Source organism: Leptonychotes weddellii, chromosome 4, assembly GCF_054177405.1.
Source record: "Leptonychotes weddellii isolate Sample4059 chromosome 4, ASM5417740v2, whole genome shotgun sequence".
In the NCBI taxonomy this organism is placed as follows: domain Eukaryota; kingdom Metazoa; phylum Chordata; class Mammalia; order Carnivora; family Phocidae; genus Leptonychotes; species Leptonychotes weddellii.
Genome location: NC_138372.1, coordinates 86,732,039 through 86,750,578, shown reverse-complemented (window position 1 = coordinate 86,750,578; position 18,540 = coordinate 86,732,039). Strand labels below are relative to the sequence as shown.

Sequence of the window (18,540 nt, the reverse complement as noted above, 5' to 3'; positions counted from 1 at the left end):
AATAAATAAAATCTTAAAAAAAAAAAAAAGATGCACTGATATATTAAGTTCACTTAAATATCTATTTAAAAAATAAACTAGCACAATTCTACATATGCTCCTTTATGTTCTAGCTTAATATATCACAAACATCTTCTCAGGTCAGCATTCCCAGATCAGTATTTATACTGGTTTTCAATGACTACATGGTATTTTGGTCTACAGATAATTAATTTAATGTGGGGCATTTAGATTGTTCCCAACTTTTCACTATTATAAACCTTGCTTCAAATAATCTTTTTAATACATTTACATACTTATTTTCCTAGGAGAAATTCTGCAGGTTTATGGGTTCAAAGAAGATTGAGACTTTTAAAAAGCATTTGGTATTTAGTGACATATTGCCTTTGAAGTGTACATTAATGAATTTGCAAAGTCCTGTCATACAATGTTAATAACTATGATAATAATGGAAATATTTGCTTTGTTCCTCTATTTAAATAGGGATGCCTATTTTCCTATACAATGTCAAATTTGATGTATCATGTTATTCTCACCAAGGAGAATTACATACAGCTATAAAATCTGTGTAAAACTCAACTCTTATTTTCACTATTTTATTAGGGGCAGCTCTCTTTTCCAGTCAAAGAAACTCCAAGTATTATGAGAGAGAGGAAGAATTTCCTAATATGTAGAACATTTACAAAAGCTATGAAAACTAAGATGAATTTATTCAGCATCTTATCTTCAGACATCTGCTTTGGTTTCTAAGATTTCTACTACCACCCAGGCACAGCCTACCAAAATGAACAGTCATTACCTGATCTTCATATCCTTCTATCTTCACAGGTGTGAACTGATCCATGTTATACTGGGCAAATGCACTGTTTTTTAAAAAGTAAAAAAAGGAGGGGGGAAGAATTATATATAAATACAAAGGTAATTCACATAATAGTGAAAGAGAATGTGAAAACACTCTGTGGTGCTCTTTCCTTTTCTCTCTAGGCAACTGTGTTTTCCTAATGCCTTCCAGCTTTCTGAAGGAACTCTTCTCCACAAAGATCTCAGATGTGCCCTAAACTCTGAAATTACCTTTTCCTCTCCACCCCTAGGCTCCAATATAACTCCCCCTTAGACTATTCCTAAGTTTTAAGAAATCCAGTTTTCATGAATTACCAACAGTTTTCATCATTTAGACAGAAGCTTTCAGTAATTCAAAAAAATCTTCAATTGATGCACATTTTAGCAATGCTGTCTTCTTTATTCTGGGCTCTCTAAGGTAGGGCAGGTAGGAGAGACCACAATTAAATGTACTGGAAGACATCTGACATGAGGAGAGGGTGAAGTAAGAGTTGAGCATGAGTCAAGTCTCCGATGAGAGTTTAAGGCAGAAGAGATTATCTGAAAAGGGGGATATGAATAATCAAGGTGCATGCCTAATATTATTGTTTACTTGTCCAGTGCTACATTTATAAAATTGCATTTTCAATGGCTCCCTAGTACATCTTACAAAGTAAGCAAAAAGGTAAAGTGAAAATAAATGGAAATAAGCTGCAGTGTAAAAAAGCATAATACACTTACAAAGTATCAGTCTTCTCAGAGAATTCTCTTGCCAAGGGAAGAGTTAAACACCTCTCCAGCCCAATTTTAACTTAGTAAAACACCTACTAGACCACTATTTTTAAGCAGACTATTAAATTCTTCCTAGACTTTTCAAGAGAAACCAAAGAAATATATTTAAAGCTAATCTTCAATCTTTTCATTTTAAGTTATTGTTGTGCTTTTTAATTAATCATTTCCTCAGAACACCACAACCCAATTAACAAAATGAGTCCTCAACACAGTAGTTCTTCAGAAAGGAATATAAATTAAGTGTTCATGGAAGTGGATTTTTTTTTTTTTAGAAAGCTTAAGGAGTAAGGAATAAATAAGTATTCCATTCTAAAATACATCCTAAGATTATAGATTACAAATACCAACATCAAAATTTGTTAACATTTAATCCCATCTCAAGAAAATGGTATTTCCATTCTACCATTTGTGTGGGCCCAAAACTTGAGATCATCTTTGATTCTTCTTTCTCTCAAATTTCACATGCAATCCCATCAGCAAATCTTATAGGTTCCACCTTGAATACATATTCAGAATCTAATTCCTTCCCATCACCCTTACTACTACCACTCTAGTCCAGACCACCGCCATTTATCTCTGAACTACTGCAGTAAGTCTTCTAACTACGCATCTTTCTTCAATCTTTGCCCCCTGCATAGCAACCAGTGATTATTCTAAAATATAATCTCATCGAGTCATTCTCTGCTCAGAACACTAATAATCTGCCCTCTCTTTCACAATAAAATCCTCTCTTTAACATGGCCTACAACACCCTAGTTAGTCCAGAAGGGCTGGGAATTATCAGAGAATGGTTCTAGGGATCAGAAGCAAAGGCAGAAATCCAGGAAAGAGTAAATCCGAAGTTGTTCAGGCCTCTTTTATTTTATATAGAAGGCAATAATGTGAGGATGATGATTACTGAAACAACATTTACTGAACACTTACTATGAGGACTATGGCCAAGGGACTGAAGCACCTCATTACAGAAAAAAAAAAACCTGAATTTTTCATCCCTGTGGAAAATCAAATATTTGGGCATAAGACAGTTCTCCTTTAGTAAGAATGTTCTCTGAAAATCTAGAATCTATAAGAAACAGAGTATTTATGAAAACAAAGCTTTATTGTCAGGGCAATTAAAGCATCTGAACTAAATACCAAGTTCTACTGTTACTCCTAATTGGAAATTGGACAACAGGCTTAAGATACAATCAGTCTTGGGTCTTGGCATTCCACTCCCCCATCTCCTCTTCAACAGTACCTTATCACGTGAAGGACAGAGTAGATTTATTTTGGGTAGCAGGATATACTAAGACCAATATATGGCAGGCAAGGAACTTGCCCTGTAAAATAGTGAATTCCTTATTATTAGAAGCATTCAAATTGGATAATCATCTTTTGACAAAATGTAGAGGGGTTCTCTCAATGATAGAGCAGAGATAGACGGGTTGAACTAGCAAATCATGAATGCCTTTTTCTATGGCATTCTGTGCATCTAAGAGAAACCAGCATTAGAATGTATCTTTGGTGTGTGCCTAAATCAATGTATAATTAGAGTATCATTCATGATGACAATTATAGTGATGCTGTACAAATGTTAGGGTTTGCGGAATCTGGTCCCAAAATGAGGTTCAAAAGAGCAGCACGGACAGGGCAGAAGATGACTGTTTCCCAGGTAGCAGCTCTTAAGATAGTTTTCTATAGCTAAAATCTAAACCAACTGATTATCACACCAAATGCTTTTATGATAATTATTTGTTGCTCTACATCAAAATCCTTGTCCCATCCTCTTTACCCCACCCTTTCCCAGTCATTATCCTTTTCTGGTTTCCTCTTTACGAAGGAACTCTGGGCCAATTACATAGACAGTAACTGAAAGAGAATTTTGTATGTAAAGGAAAGTAGTGATAAAGCCAGATAACACAGGGCCTTGAAAGCTAGACAGTGTTTAGATTTGAAGAAAACAAAAACACATATCACTGTAATGTTTCTGAGGACAAAGATAAAATGAAAATGGTATTTTCATTTAATTAGCGTGATAGTGATAAGGAATCAATGACTAGGTTGAATAACCATGCTATTATTCTACAGTTAATTCTATTAAGGCACTTTATGAATATCTACTATTTTGTGGCAATTTGAGAACATTATTCCTCAATAGCAGCCTAATTTTTCTATAGCTAGCGTTTAAAAAAAATTCAACATGAACTAAAAGGAGTATAGAAGAAACCCTAACAGCTCATATTAAGCTCTGCTTTAATAGGGAAGATCTGGGCAAAAAGAAAAATAAAAAAAATAAGATCACATATAATAAGTTTAAAGGAAGTAAACAACATGGCATGTTTTCTCCAAGTAAAAAAATACAACTAAAACTGCTAAAACCAACTGCTTTATACTGAAGTATTCTATTTTAAACTTAGTTTTCAGGGTACAAATTTATTATCAACATAGTTTATCCAAAATTAAAATAAATATATAAGTGGATCTTGAATGATACTTACTGTGCTGCCCCTTCCCTGAGGAGATTGTCATTATTAAGCAGTAGCCGGACATCTGAGGAAAAAACATTAAAAGATGCTAAAATATTCAATAGAGGACAAACTTCAGAAATTTTTTAGTATATGTGCTGCCGAAGCGAGCACAAACTTCAGAAATTTTTTAAAAATTAGGCTTTGCAAAGTTAGTTTTCAGATATATGTACACATAGAAATTCTTTTTATTTTTTAAATATTTTTGACAGAGAGAGAGAGAGAGAACACACAAGCAGGGGGAGCAGCAGGCAGAGGGAGAAGCAGGCCTCCTGTGGAGCAGGGAGCCCGATGCAGGGCTCCATCCCAGGACTCTGGGATCATGACCTGAGCCGAAGGCAGATGCTTAACCGACTGAGCCACCCAGGTGCCCCTACATAGAAATTCTAAAAAACACAAATGAACAGGTGCTAATGTTCATAAATTTGCATGTAATTATTCGTGGTACAATAATCCAACAATAACTTCTCAAAGAATTATTCATAGCAAATGAAAAACATGGTTTAAAGAAAGTTATAGTTGGGACTGTTAATTTTGTATCTAAAGAATCCTTTAAAATGAGATTAAGAATTGGAGGCTTTTCTATCAACATCACACCAAGAAAGCTGGGCAAAATTCAGTCAGTGGCAGTGCAATTGGCAAATATATTTTTCTATGAAGCATCTAATGTAGGGGACTATATCTTTTTAAAAAGCTGTGTGTCAAGAGTCTAGTCACTCTTCTTTTGGAAGAGAAGGGTCCTTGTCACATAAGAAACTACCAAGCATTAACTCCAACAGGGAAGACTAATCATAAGCCAAAGGCCACTGACTCTTAGGGCTTCTGAAAGAAGAGGCTGGCGGAGGCCAGTGTGTAGCATGCCAGTAAAAACCAGCCCTCATGCCATAAGTAGCTTGCCAATTTTTTTTTTTTAGTTGCTTGCCAATTCTTAATCTAATGCTTTCATATCAATTATTCTCATGATATTCCTGTAAAGTACATTCAGTTGTCAGAAATAAAACAAGGGACTTCTAACTACAAAGGCTATTAATTTTGTTAAGACAAGAATTTATTTGAGCTAATCAGCTGGATAAAGTTCAAGTCGTAGGAAAATTTCCTAAAAGCTCAGTTGTTGAAAATTTGTATTTGGGTGATATGGAAAAAAGACCAGAGAAAACAAGGCTGCATTTGTTTCTCTTGCTATTAGTGTTCAAAATCTACAAATAAGTCTATAAGGAACAATGTCTGGATTTATTTCTATTGTATTATTTACTCCTTATAGTAAATGTTTATATGTTCTCCTGGTTACTCTTTCTCTACATCATTAATTTTTATCGGTGGAGATTGCTGATTGTTCTATGATGTATGGGGCTCTGGACCAAGTACAGATGAATATCACATAGTTCCTCTTAAGTAGGTAGCCATCTAATGTAAAACTAGAATTTCAAAATAAATGTTTGCTCAAATGAGCCAAGATGCACAAAGAACTTTACAATGAATTTAACAACTTAAAATGGGATTGTAGGGGTGCCTGGGTGGCTCAGTCGTTAAGCGTCTGCCTTTGGCTCAGGTCATGATCCCAGGGTCCTGGGATCGAGCCCAGCATCGGGCTCCCTGCTCAGCGGGAAGCCTGCTTCTCCCTCTCCCTCTCCCCCTGCTTGTGTTCCCTCTCTCGCTGTGTCTCTGTCAAGTAAATAAATAAAATCTTAAAAAAAAAAAAAATTTAATTAAAAAAAATGGGATTGTAATGATTGATTTTTTTTTTTTTTAAAGATTTTATTTATTTATTTGACAGAGAGAGACGTAGTGAGAGAGGGAACACAAGCAGGGGGGAGAAGCAGGCTTCCGACTGAGCAGGGAGCCCGATGCGGGGCTCGATCCCAGAACTCTGGGATCGTGACCTGAGCCGAAGGCAGACACCCAACAACCTGAGCCACTCAGGTGCCCCGTAATGACTGATTTTATCATGGAGTTCAAGATGCCTCATCTACATTTTTCATTCTATATTACATTAAGCCAGTGAATAGCACAGAAGGTTATAAATGTATTGGAACAGTGGTTCCCAAACTGGCTGTGACTCAGAATCACCCAGGAGAACTTGATAAAACAGATTACCCAATTCCACCTCAGATCTAATGAATGAGAAATCTTAAGAGGATGGTAATGCTGGAAGCTGTATATGTAACAAGCTTCCCAGATACAGTAAGTTCAGCCCCAATGGATTTAGAAAGTGTCCTATATGTATTACGGGCACATCTTGAATGAAAGCACTGCAGAAGCTTAAGCTATGACTTATAATGATAGATATAAAATTATGAAAACAATTTAATATTGCTTCTCTATTTAATCATATTAAACTACTTTAAATCATTTCTCACATAAGATAGGTATCCTAATTTATGGGTTAAGAATTTGCTTTTGACTCAGACCTAGGTTTGAATTCTTGCTCTGACACTTCACTAGCTAGGTGGCATTGGATAAGTTATTTTCACCTGTTTGAATCTTGATTTCCTTAGCTATAGCTATAATGTGCTGTAAGGATTAAAAGAGATAGCTTGTATGTAATTAAGGAGAGCTTAAAATACTAATGTTTACTCACCATTGAACACTTCATTAAATTCCCCTGGGGGCGCATGAGTGATGAATTTAGCAGCTATGCGTACCTAAAGAGAAATAAATAAAATAAGAGTAATATATAAAAGAAGGAATTAACAGATTACAAAAATTTCTTCACATTCCTTGAAATAACACTTTCTGTTTAAACCTTTACTGTTTAGTAGCAAAATTTTTTTTCACAAAATATCCCAAAACTTTTATCATCAATATAGGTTGTCCTGATTTGGGGATATCCATGCTGCTTTGATTTTTAATTTTTCTTTAAAAAGTTGAATAATCCGTTTTTGGTCAAAATACACTACAGTCATAGCTTTGCCCAGTCCAGTGGCAGTATCATAGCCAATGAGGTTTATCTCAGGCACAATTATTGCTAATTTAAAACTTTTCCCCAAATATACCAGAGTCACAAAAAGAGAAAGCTATGATCCTAATCTCTTATAAACATTTAAGCAAAACTAAATAAAATATGAGTAAACTGGTAGGATACCAAATTGTGTTTATAGTGTTTATCCCAATGCAAGGATGGGTTCAATACTAATAAATCATATAAAGGAGCAAACCCTTGCGATTCTCTTAACTCATACTGGGAAAAAAAGACAAAATTCAACACTCAAATATCATAAAACAACAACAAAACTACTAATTCTGGGTAGGAATAAATTTCTTTAACTTGAAAAAGGATTATCTACCAAAATTCTACAGCATACCTAATAATGATGCAACAATGCAAGCAGTGTCCCTAATTTTAAAAACAAGACAAAGATGACTTCTATCACCTAAACTATTAAATGCTGTACTAAAGGTTCTAAAGAATACTATCGACAATATTTCTTCTAAATCCCTCTCCTGCCCCCATTGCCATTCTACTTTTCTGGATCTCCTATTTGAGATGGATGCTGAAATCTTTGGATCTAACTTGCATATCTCATTTTTTTCTCGTATATTTTTATCTTCTTTTGTCATTTTATACTTTATTTGGCAAGAAGGCCTCAGAGCTCCATTTTTCAATTCACGAAAATGCTCTTCAGTTACGTCTATTTTGCTATTCAGATAATTATTTTAACTATTCTACTTTTAATTTCCATGACTTTTATTTTTGTGTGTATAATAATCTCTTGAGTCTCCTTGAGGGTATTAACTGCACTGACTTTAAAGTCTTGCTCTATGGACTGTTTCCTAAGAATTTAGATCTACTTTTTGTTTGAGTTTGGTGCTTTTCTTTCGTAGCACTGGTTTTCCACAAATGTTTGGTGTTCCTCCTTGAATTTAATTTAGCTTATCTGTTCTGTTTACCTGCAATTTGTCTCTAGTGATTACAGGGGAGGGAAGGAGTAGACTCGCTGCTGGGTATGAGCAGATTAATTTCTGAGTGAGCTTCATAAGGGCCAGAGGCTACCTGAGGTATTGTCCTGCCTCTCTGCTCTCAGTGCTCATTCTCAACGCTATATATATGTATTTTTTAAAAAAGATTTATTTATTTATTTATTTATTTATTTATTTGAGAGAGAGAGAGAGAGAGAGAGAGCACAAGTAGGGGGAGCGGCAGAGGGAGAGGGAGAAACAGGCTCCCCAAGCAGGGAGCCAGATGTGGGGCTCGATCCCAGGACCCTGAGATCAGGACCCAAGTCTAAGGCAGATGCTCAACCAACTGAGCCACCCAGGTGCCCCTCAATGCTATATTCTGAGGACAAATGCATTTCTGTCTGTAGTTTAGGCCAAATGGGAGAGAAAAGAGGAGCCAAGTGGTACAGTTAGCTTACAGAACAGTTCCCCAATTAATCTACACCAAGACTCAGAAGAGTCCTTTCTTTTTTGCTTCTTAAATAAAGTTCTTCCAAATGGCTCCCACTTCCATAACAGTTTTCTTTCATGTGTTTTGGGTTATGATTTCTTCTTATCTTACTTTTGCCCCCTATGTATTTACCATTCTGCTTTCTTTCTATGAAGAACTGCTAAAAAATTTTGGTCCAATGATGGCACTCTCACTTTTCAAACAGTTACTAGTTCATTTCTCCTCTCATTCTATTTTTCCCTACTCTTTTCAAAATTCTAGTAGGTTTGGCATAAAAGGTGAGGTGAAACCATGTGCTCAGTCTGCCATATAATTTAATCTCTTAGCTCTCATCAAGTCAAATGTGACATACAAAGAATGTACAAACCCATTTAAAAGAAAAATTAATTTGGAGTATCATTTTGCATTATACATATGTAATTATGATGTTAGCAATAATAGGACTGACCTCAAATGAGTCTCGCAGTATAATTCTAACACACTATGACAGAAAGAATGTTGAAAATTCCCTAATTTTTGTGTGATAATGAGTATGAAGATGATTCAATTCACTGATGAGGGGCAAAGAGGAACATGATATACCTATCTACCAATAAACTGAGCCCTGCTTTCCAATAAGGCATCCTCTGTTGACTTCTTAATTTCCTTCAAACAATTTTAAATTCTTGCTGACCCAATCAAATTAAGGCTACCATCAAAGTCAAACCATTCTTAAGCAGAAAAAAAAGACTTTCAAGAGTCTTGAAAATAAGGCTGGGAACTGAGAAGAAAATAAGAAAAAGACAAAAAACACTTTACAACTTTAGGTTTATATGGAAAAGAAAAGCTAAAGCTGTCCCATGGACAAATTTATTTCTTTGTCAAGATAGACCTACTGACTGGGGCGTCTGGGTGGCTCAGTCGTTAAGCGTCTGCCTTCGGCTCAGGTCATGATCCCAGGGTCCTAGGATTGAGCCCCACATCAGACTCCCTGCTCAGCGGGAAGTCTACTACTTCCTCTCCCACTCCCGCTGCTTCTGTTCCCTCTCTCGCTGTCTGTCAAATAAATAAATAAAATCTAAAAAAAAAAAAAAAGAGAGAGACCTACTGACTGACGGAGCAAGGTACACGGGAAACCTGGATTCTAATTACTGGCTGTGTTGGTCCATTAACTAACTAGATTTGTGATTCTAGAAACACTACTAACCTTTTTTGGTCCTGAATTTCCTCATTATAATCCAATTCCTAAAAGAGATGAGAAGATCTGCAAAATTTCTTTGAGCTATAACTCTACCTGATTCTCTAAGACTTAGAAAACAAAACCTATATGTGTGTGGAAGCAGAGGGGAGGAATCCACACCACAAACACTTTAAAATATTCTTATGTACATAAAGTTTGAGAACCCTGCCATGACAGGGTAATTACAGATAATGTATTAGTTTTCTGGGATGAAAACTGGTGGAGATTAAGAGGAATACTCCATAAAGCTCTTATATTAACTAACAATAAAAAGAGCGGTTCTAATTAGGAAATAAGAAATGCTGCTTGACTCATGAAAATTATACTACACAGGACTAACAGTTCCCATATGGATTGCCAACTGTGTATATTTGCGTTGGCATGTGCAGTTAATCATATTTCTGTCCTCATCAACTGTTGCCGTCAATCACTCATTTAAGAATGAGTCAATCACTCATTTAAGAAATTAGTAAACCTACTTTGACAGCAAACCTATAGTCTATTTGTGGCAGTATTGCGGCTATGGTCTATCCCACTTCTGTCCAGGTGCTTTTCCCATAACCCTTACATAATTGTGAAACTTCCTTCAGTCAAGAAAATTTAAGTGTTTGTAGTTCAAGGACCTGACACATACGTAGTAATACAGCAAGCAAGAATTAAAGGCCACAGTGAGGCACCAAGAAGATGTAATCAACTCTACATATGTATATAAGGAGGGGTGGGGTGGCCTTTAAATACAGTGATGTATGAGCTGGATTGAAGGATGGATAATACCAATGAGGGCATTCCAGTCAGAGGAAACAGTATGTACAAACTAAGACAACACAGTACAACAAACTGAATGTAGATATTTAAAAGATTTGCAAAATGTAAAATAGTCCTACTTTTCCCACTAATTCTTTTTTTGTTTTGGAAAATAAAGCTTTTTTTCCCCCCAAAACAAAATACCAATCATTTATATTAACAGGTAATAATTATGTTTTTAAATGAACTAATGCTTTAAAAATCTCTTAAATTTTAATATTTAGTAAATAGATATAAGCTACATAAATAAAAACTTGATTCCTAAGAGTGTAAAGGAGTCCCGAGAGCAAAAACGTCTGAGAAGGGGCACCTGGGTGGCTCAGTCGTTAAGCGTCTGCCTTCGGCTCATGGGATCGAGCCCCACATCGGGCTCCCTGCTCTGCGAGAAGCCTGCTTCTCCCTCTCCCATTCCCCCTGCTTGTGTTCCCTCTGTCGCTGTCTCTCTCTCTGTCAAATAAATTTTAAAAATCTTAAAAAAAAAAAAAAGTCTGAGAAGTGTTCTGTTGACATAGGTTGATGTTTATCACATGCTGTTGAGTGAAAAAAGTTCACACGATGTATTCCCGTTTTATTAAGAGTAAATATATTTACATACAAGTATAGCTACTAATTTTAATTAGGACTTCCTCTGGTATTACAAGATATTTTTCTTTCCTTTTTTGGCTTATCTCCATGTTCAAAAAGCTGTACAAGGAACATAAATTACTTGTATGATAAAGAGAATTTTTTTTCCCTGGAAGTTAGTACTTCTTAATCCCCTTTATCTATTTCACCCATTACTTCATTACTTGTACGTTAAAGATAATTTTTAAATTTTTAAAAATCAAAAGAGGAGCATGTGAACATCTCCCATCCAATAAATTAATTTTTTTAAAGATGAAAGAGGACAGGGGCGCCTGGCTGGCTCAGTCAGTAGAGCTACTAGACTCTTGATCTTGGGGTTGTGAATTTGGTTGTGAATTTGAGCCCCACGCTGGGTATAGAGATTACTTAAAAATAAAGTCTTAAAAAAAAAAAGATGAAAGAGGACATAAACAAGATAAAGGCTTTGGAGTGACATCAAAACTGAAAGCATGGGTCAAGGAAGCTATAGGTCAAGGAAGCTAAAGGACAGGATAAAGTGAAGTTGGTAAAATGCTAAAAGCAACAAGGAAGGCTTTTCAAAGTTATACTCTGCATATGCTTTTTGACCAGGAGCTTAACCTTATTCACTTCCTAGCTGCATAATGCCTTATGCTAGAATATTTAGGATAGTTAATTGGTTAAATGAAGGGATTATATTGAAAAAGAAAAGTAAACTAGGGCGCCCGGGTGGCTCAGTTGGTTAAGCGACTGCCTTCGGCTCAGGTCATGATCCTGGAGTCCCGGGATCGAGTCCCGCATCGGGCTCCCTGCTCAGCAGGGAGTCTGCTTCTCCCTCTCCCGCTCCCCCCTCTTGTGCTCTTTCTCTCCCTCACTCTAATAAATAAATAAAATCTTTAAAAAAAAAAAAAAAGAAAAAGAAAAGTAAACTAAAACCTTGCTTCCATTTCCTAAAGGAAAAAAAACCACAAAGTGCACAAAGTCAGAGAAGGAGGAATATCAAGTAGTAGTATTTGAATTCAGGCTTAAGTGCTGAAGAATTATAATTAAAGTGCTGGAAAAAAAAGTAAGTGATCTCCATAAATCTGAGAATATCAAGAATAGGAAAAATGGGGGCGTCTGGGTGGCTCAGATGGTTAAGTGTCGGCCTTCAGCTCAGGTCACGATCTCCAGGTCCTGGGATCCAGCCCCATGTCCTGGGATCCAGCCCCATGTCCAGCTCCCAGCTCAGCAGGGGGTCTGCTTCCCCCTCTCCCTCTGCCTCTCCCCCTGCTTGTGCTCTCTCTGTCTCTCAAATGAATAGGTAAAATCTTTAAAAAAAAAAAAAAAAGGAAAAATGTCCAATTAAAGAAATTAAAACATCCCCTAATTTTTTTTTTTTAAGATTTTATTTACTTATTTGACAGAGAGAGACAGTGAGAGAGGGAATACAAGCAGGGGGAGCAGGAGAGGGAGAAGCAGGCTTCCCTCTGAGCAGGGAGCCTGATTCGGGGATCGATCCCAGGACCCTGGATCATGACCGGCGCTGAAGGCAGACGCTTAACGACTGAGCCACCCAGACGCCCCAACATCCCCCAATTTTTAAATGAAAGCTGGTGACAGGTGAAGACATATATGCAACAGCAAGGGTGAAATTCTAAATGAATGGCTAAAAAGAATGTAGTCATCATTACATGCCAAAGTTGGATCCCAAAAACACTATCATGGTCAATAATCCCAGTGTTATTTTCTGAGAGTTACTAAAAAAGGTGGACTACTTAGTATCAGATAAATCTTAGTATTTGTCAGTCTTTGACAACAGACTTTGAAGTGGCACAGTGATTTGTCACTATAACAATACCATAAAAATACCCTGAAACAGTAGTTGAAATCTTAATGCTACATTTACATATTCTCTATAAAAATCTAAAGTCTGCTCCATGGTCTCCAAGGCCCTTCAAAATTTGATTCCCTCACCCCCATGTCCTACTGTTTAGCTACTAGACCTTACAGCTATACCACTGCCTCGGGGCGATCACATTTCTTGTTCCTTTTGCCAGAAATGCTCTTCTGTCAGAGCATCTCTTTTCAGTCAAGTCTCTGTTCAAATGTCACCTTCTGACGTTCTGACTCCTACATACAAATTAGCCTCGATACTTTCTGTACCCTTCACAATTCTAGCCCATTTACTTTTTTTATTCAGGGAACTTGTCAACACTGAACTACAGGGATGCCTGGTGGGCTCAGTTGGTGAAGCGTCTGACTCTGGATCTCAGCTCAGGTCATGATCTAGGGGCTGAGAGGTCAAGCCCCATGTAGGGCTCTGTGCTGGGCGTGGAACCTGCTTAAGAATCTCTCTTTTCCCTCTGCCCCCCTTCCCCCTCCCTCTCTCTAAAGGGAAAAAAAAAAAAGAACTATACTTATGTTTCTTGCTCAACACCCCCAAAAGAATTCCAAGAACACAGAGCATGGATCAGCAAACTGCTAATGTAAAAGGCCAGACAGTGAACATTTTAGGGCTATGTGGGCCACATGGTCTTGGTCCCAACTATAAACAAATGAGCACAGTTGTGTTCCAATAAGTTTTATTTATTTTTAATTGAGGTACTATTGGGAAATAAAGTTGTAAGATATTTAAAGTGTATGATGTGATTTGATAAACATATACATTGTAAAGGATTGCCCCCACTGGGCTAATTTTTAAAAAATTTTTATTTATTCATTTGACAGAGAGAGAGAGCGAGCCCAAGGAAGGGGAGCAGCAGGCAGAGGGTGAGGGAGAAGCAGGCTCCCCACTGAGCAGAGAGCCAGGCCTGCCAATCCCAGGGCTCAGAGATCTGAGCCGAAGGCAGACGCCCAACCGACTGAGACACCCAGATGACCTAACTATTTTTTAAAAAGATTTTTTTATTTGGGCGCCTGGGTGGCTCAGTTGGTTAAGCGACTGCCTTCGGCTCAGGTCATGATCCTGGAGTCCCGGGATCGAGTCCCGCATCGGGATCGAGTCCCGCATCGGGCTCCCTGCTCGGCAGGGAGCCTGCTTCTCCCTCTGACCCTCCCCCCTCTCATGTGCTCTCTCTCTCTGTCTCAAATAAATAAATAAAATCTTTAAAAAAAAAAAAAAAGATTTTTTTATTTGACTGAGAGAAAGAGAGTGAGAGAACACAAGCAGGGGGAGTGGCAGAGGGAGAGGGAGAAGCAGATCCCCGCCGAGCAGAAAACCAGACCCAGGGCTCCATACAGTACCCCAGGATCATGATCAGATGCTTAACAGACTGAACCACCCAGGCACTCCCCCGCCAAACATTATTTTGGATACTCTTATTTGTATTTCATGTAATTTTCCCATGTCATGAAATACTCTTCTTCTGATTTTCCCCCCTAACCATTCAAAAAACATTAGCGTGTAGTCTATATAAAAACATGCAGCAGGGCGCCTGGGTGGCTCAGTTGGTTAAGCCACTGCCTGCGGCTCAGGTCATGATCCTGGAGTCCCGGGATCGAGTCCCACATCAGGCTCCCTGCTCAGCGGGGAGCCTGCTTCTCCCTCTGACCCTCCCCCCTCTCATGTGCTTTCTCTCTCTCAAATAAATAAATAAAATCTTTAAAAAAAAAAAAAAACATGCAGCAGATCAGATTTGCCAAGCCCTGGCACAGAACATAAGAACTCATTATGCTTGTTCCTTGCTGTATATCCAGAACTGAGATCTGGCACATGCTAGGAATGTAAATTAATGACTACTATTTTATTGTTTACAAAACTCTTTCATAACCAGTTTCTCTTTTGATCTTAAAACAGCTTAAGTAGTAAAGCAAGAGACACTTACCCCATTATAAAAGGAATAGATTCAGATAGTTTAAGTGCCTATCCAAGGTCATATACCTATACAGAGGTGGACCTGGAACTGGATAATCAACTATACTATGCGGTAGTAACAGGTATTAAAATTCAGGAGGATTATCTTTAGCATGGTATCACATGGATTTAGCCTAGTCCTTCTAGAATTTTTTTTTTTTTAAATCAGGAATTGAGTAGAGCCTTGCTTATGAAAGCTGCAGTTGAAACAAAGTTAGGAGGGATAAATACAATGATAAAAAATAACTTTAAAAGTCAGTATTATCTAGCTTCAAAACTGGGTCAAAACTGACAAGATGAAGGGCACCTGGGTGGCTTACCCGGCTAAGCATCTACCTTCAGCTCAGGTCATGATCCCAGGGTCCTGAGATGGAGTCCCACTCTGGGCTCCCTGCTCAGCAGGGAGTCTGCTTCTCCCTCTACCCCTCCCCCTTGCTCATGATCTCTCACTCTCTCTCTAATAAATAGATTAAAAAAAAAATCTAACAAGACGAAATTTGGTAGAGGTAAAACACATCAGTGGCAGAAGTAAAAAGGGAAAGAGAAATGGCTTAGTAGTTAGTGATTGCAAAAATATTTTTGAGGCAATACAAATGATGGATGACACTTTTAAAAACAGTGATTTAATCAATCATTCTTAAGACTGGGGTGGGGAAAGAAAGTTGAAAGCAGGTATATCGGGGTGCTTGGGTGGCTCAGCCAGTTAAGCGTCTGCCTTCGGCTCAGATCATGATCCCAGGGACGGAGCCCCGCATCAGGCTCCCTGTTTATGGGGAGCCTGCTTCTCCCTCTCTCTCTGCTTGTGCTCTCTCACTCACTCACTCGCTCTCAAATAAATAAAATTAATAATAATAAAAAAAAGAAAGCATATATCCCATAGAAGGGAGGCATGTCATCCCCAGCCTAATAGAGAATCACTGATATGGAGGTTCTGGTTGAACAAAAACTGCTTTAAAAAAAACAAAAACAAGGCTTTTAAAATAAATCCCGATTCCATAAAGTAGTAGTTTTACTGCACGCAGCATTTATCTGCAGTGAAGGATATAACTCCATGTATATCTATTTTATTTTATTTATTTTGTAAGAGATTTTAACTAACCTCTACACCCAATGGGGGGTTCAAACCTATACAACCTGGAGATCAATAGTCACACACTCCACCAACTGAGCCAACTAGGCGCCCCTCCACGTATATATTTTTTAAGTTTAAAAAAATTTTTGTTTTATTTATTTTTTAGAGTGGGGGAGGGGCAGAGGGGAAAAGGAGAGAGAGAGATTCTTAAGCAGGCTCAGTCTCACAACCCCAAGATCATGATCTGAGCTAAAGTCAAGAGTCACATGCTCCACCGAATGAGCCAGCCAGGCGCCTGCACATACATATATTTTGAAAGGAGAGTAACTCAAGTCTTATACACAATTCTAATCCTTTATATACTTAAATACTCCAATAATGTTGATTTCACAGAATCCACTGTATTATGTTTCTAACCTAAAGAGGGAGAATTTATTTATTTTTTTAAAAGATTTTATTTATTTGTCATAGAGAGAGGCACAGATAGAGAGAGAGCGTGGCAGGGAGAGGGAGAAGCAGGCTTCCTGCTGAGCAAGGAGCCCCATGCAATGCGAGGGGTGCCTGAGTGGCTCAATTGTTAAGCATCTGCCTTCAGCTCAGGTCATGATCCCAGCGTCCTGGGATCGAGCCCCGCATCAGGCTCCCTGCTCCACAGGAAGCCTGCCTCTCCCTTTCCCACTCCCCCTGCTTGTGTTCCCTCTCTCACTGCCTCTTTCTCTGCCAAAAAATAAATTAAAAAATCTAAAAAAAAAAAAAAAGGAGCCCGATGTGGCACTCGATCCCAGAACCCTGGGATCATGACCTGAGCCAAAGGCAGACCTTACTTAACCAACTGAGCTACCTAGGCATCCAAAAGGGAGAATTTTGAATCTATAAGTATCAGTAAGAGATAAGTTCTCCTAGATTTCAGTTTCCTCCCATTCTCCTTATCTTTCCACCTCTCCCTAAAAGGGGGAAATAAAGAAAAATACCTAATCTTTGCAAGAGTCAAAATTTCATTATTACATTACTAATACCTGTACTGAAAGTTTAAACATCAAACTGAGAAAGTAATATACCTTTATTGTTCCCCAGAAACTGCTAATTCTGTTAATTTTCAACTACTATAGTAAGAAACTTTAGAAAATATATTAAAAGACACTTAGAAAATTTATAAAACTTGGGTTTTTAGCTTATTAAATAATAATCTTTTAATAACAGACCCCACATATTTCAACATTACATCTATTCATAACTAGCTTTTAAAATTATTTTCTTGACAATCACATACAACAGGACTCGAGTACTTAACAACTACAGCTCTGTTTGAATGTCAGTGGATAACTCTGTACAGGCAAGGAAGAAATTTTTCCCTAGATAATAGCCCCATTCTACTTATCAGGAAGGCCCAGGCCAGTTTATACTGCCTAATATACTTGTATATATTGCATACTTCAGGAGCCAGATCTCTGTCAGCTTGTTTCTCTGGTGTCTACCAAAATCTTTACCTCCCTCATTGGACTACTGTGTGTATTAAAGACTTTGCTTCTGGGATTGACTTACACTATCTTGAAAGTTTTGCCTCTCTTCTTATCTTTGCTGGTCTAAACCCTTCCCATCTTTTAAGGTTGGGTTCTTCTGTTTCTTTCCAAGAAGTACTCCCAGTACTGATAATTTCAAGAATCATCTACCATATTATAACATACTTTACCATACTTTGTTTGAACATTTATTATAGCACTTAAAATATAATTGCTATTGATAATTAGTTCTATAAATACTATCCTGTCCCCCAAAACTGAAGTTTTCTTTGCAAACTGCCTTGCTTTCCTTTTCTGTACTATACAAGGTCTAGCAAAGTAAACAGTATATAGCAGGCAATTGCTAAATGTTTACAAAAACCCTTTTGAATAAAACAATACTATGGAAGTCTTCTTAGCTTTTCAGATTATTATGGGATACTATGGCAAAATGGAAAGATACAGGCTCTGGAGTTGAGACAGACCTGGATTTGAATTTCAATCACTTAATGTCTTTAAATCACATCCTTACCGTAAAGTGGGATAGTATCTACTTCTTACAATTTTTGTGAAATTAAATAAGATAATAATATTTGTCTTCGGCAGAATATTCAAAATATAGGGGCACCTGGCTGGCTCAGTTGGTGGAGCATGCAACTCTTGATTTCGGGGTTGTGGGTTCAAGCCCTATGTCAGGTGTAGAGATTATTTAAAAATAAATTTTTTTTTTTAAAGATTTTATTTATTTATTTGACAGAGAGAGAGATAGCGAGAGCAGGAACACAAGCAGGGGAGTGGGAGAGGGAGAAGCAGGCTTCCTGCTGAGCAGGGAGCCCGATGTGGGGCTCGATCCCGGGACCCTGGGATCATGACCTGAGCCGAAGGCAGACGCTTAACGACTGAGCCACGCAGGCGCCCCTAAAAATAAAATCTTAAAAAAATAAAATAAAATAGGCACAAAATGTCAGCTATTGTTGGGGCGCCTGGGTGGCTCAGTTGGTTAAGCGACTGCCTTCGGCTCAGGTCA

The 18,540-nt window shown here is 37.8% G+C and overlaps 1 protein-coding gene and 1 non-coding gene across 4 annotated transcripts in view; one reads left to right on the top strand and one right to left on the bottom strand.

Moving 5' to 3' along the window:
* Positions 1 to 18,540, bottom strand: part of CAPZA1 (capping actin protein of muscle Z-line subunit alpha 1) — a 50,268-nt gene that overhangs the window by 18,381 nt on the left and 13,347 nt on the right. For all 3 annotated transcript variants that reach the window (XM_081815690.1, XM_081815691.1, XM_081815689.1), the window contains exons 2-4: positions 6,694 to 6,757; positions 4,089 to 4,140; positions 800 to 863 (exon numbers count right to left, since the gene is read on the bottom strand). In XM_081815690.1, the coding sequence (XP_081671816.1) occupies positions 800 to 863; positions 4,089 to 4,140; positions 6,694 to 6,757 (180 nt within the window). The remainder of the gene's footprint in view (positions 1 to 799; positions 864 to 4,088; positions 4,141 to 6,693; positions 6,758 to 18,540) is intronic.
* LOC115936630 (U4 spliceosomal RNA) lies at positions 7,024 to 7,159 on the top strand. The gene has a single exon (XR_004072044.2). It is a non-coding gene; the product is annotated as a U4 spliceosomal RNA (small nuclear RNA).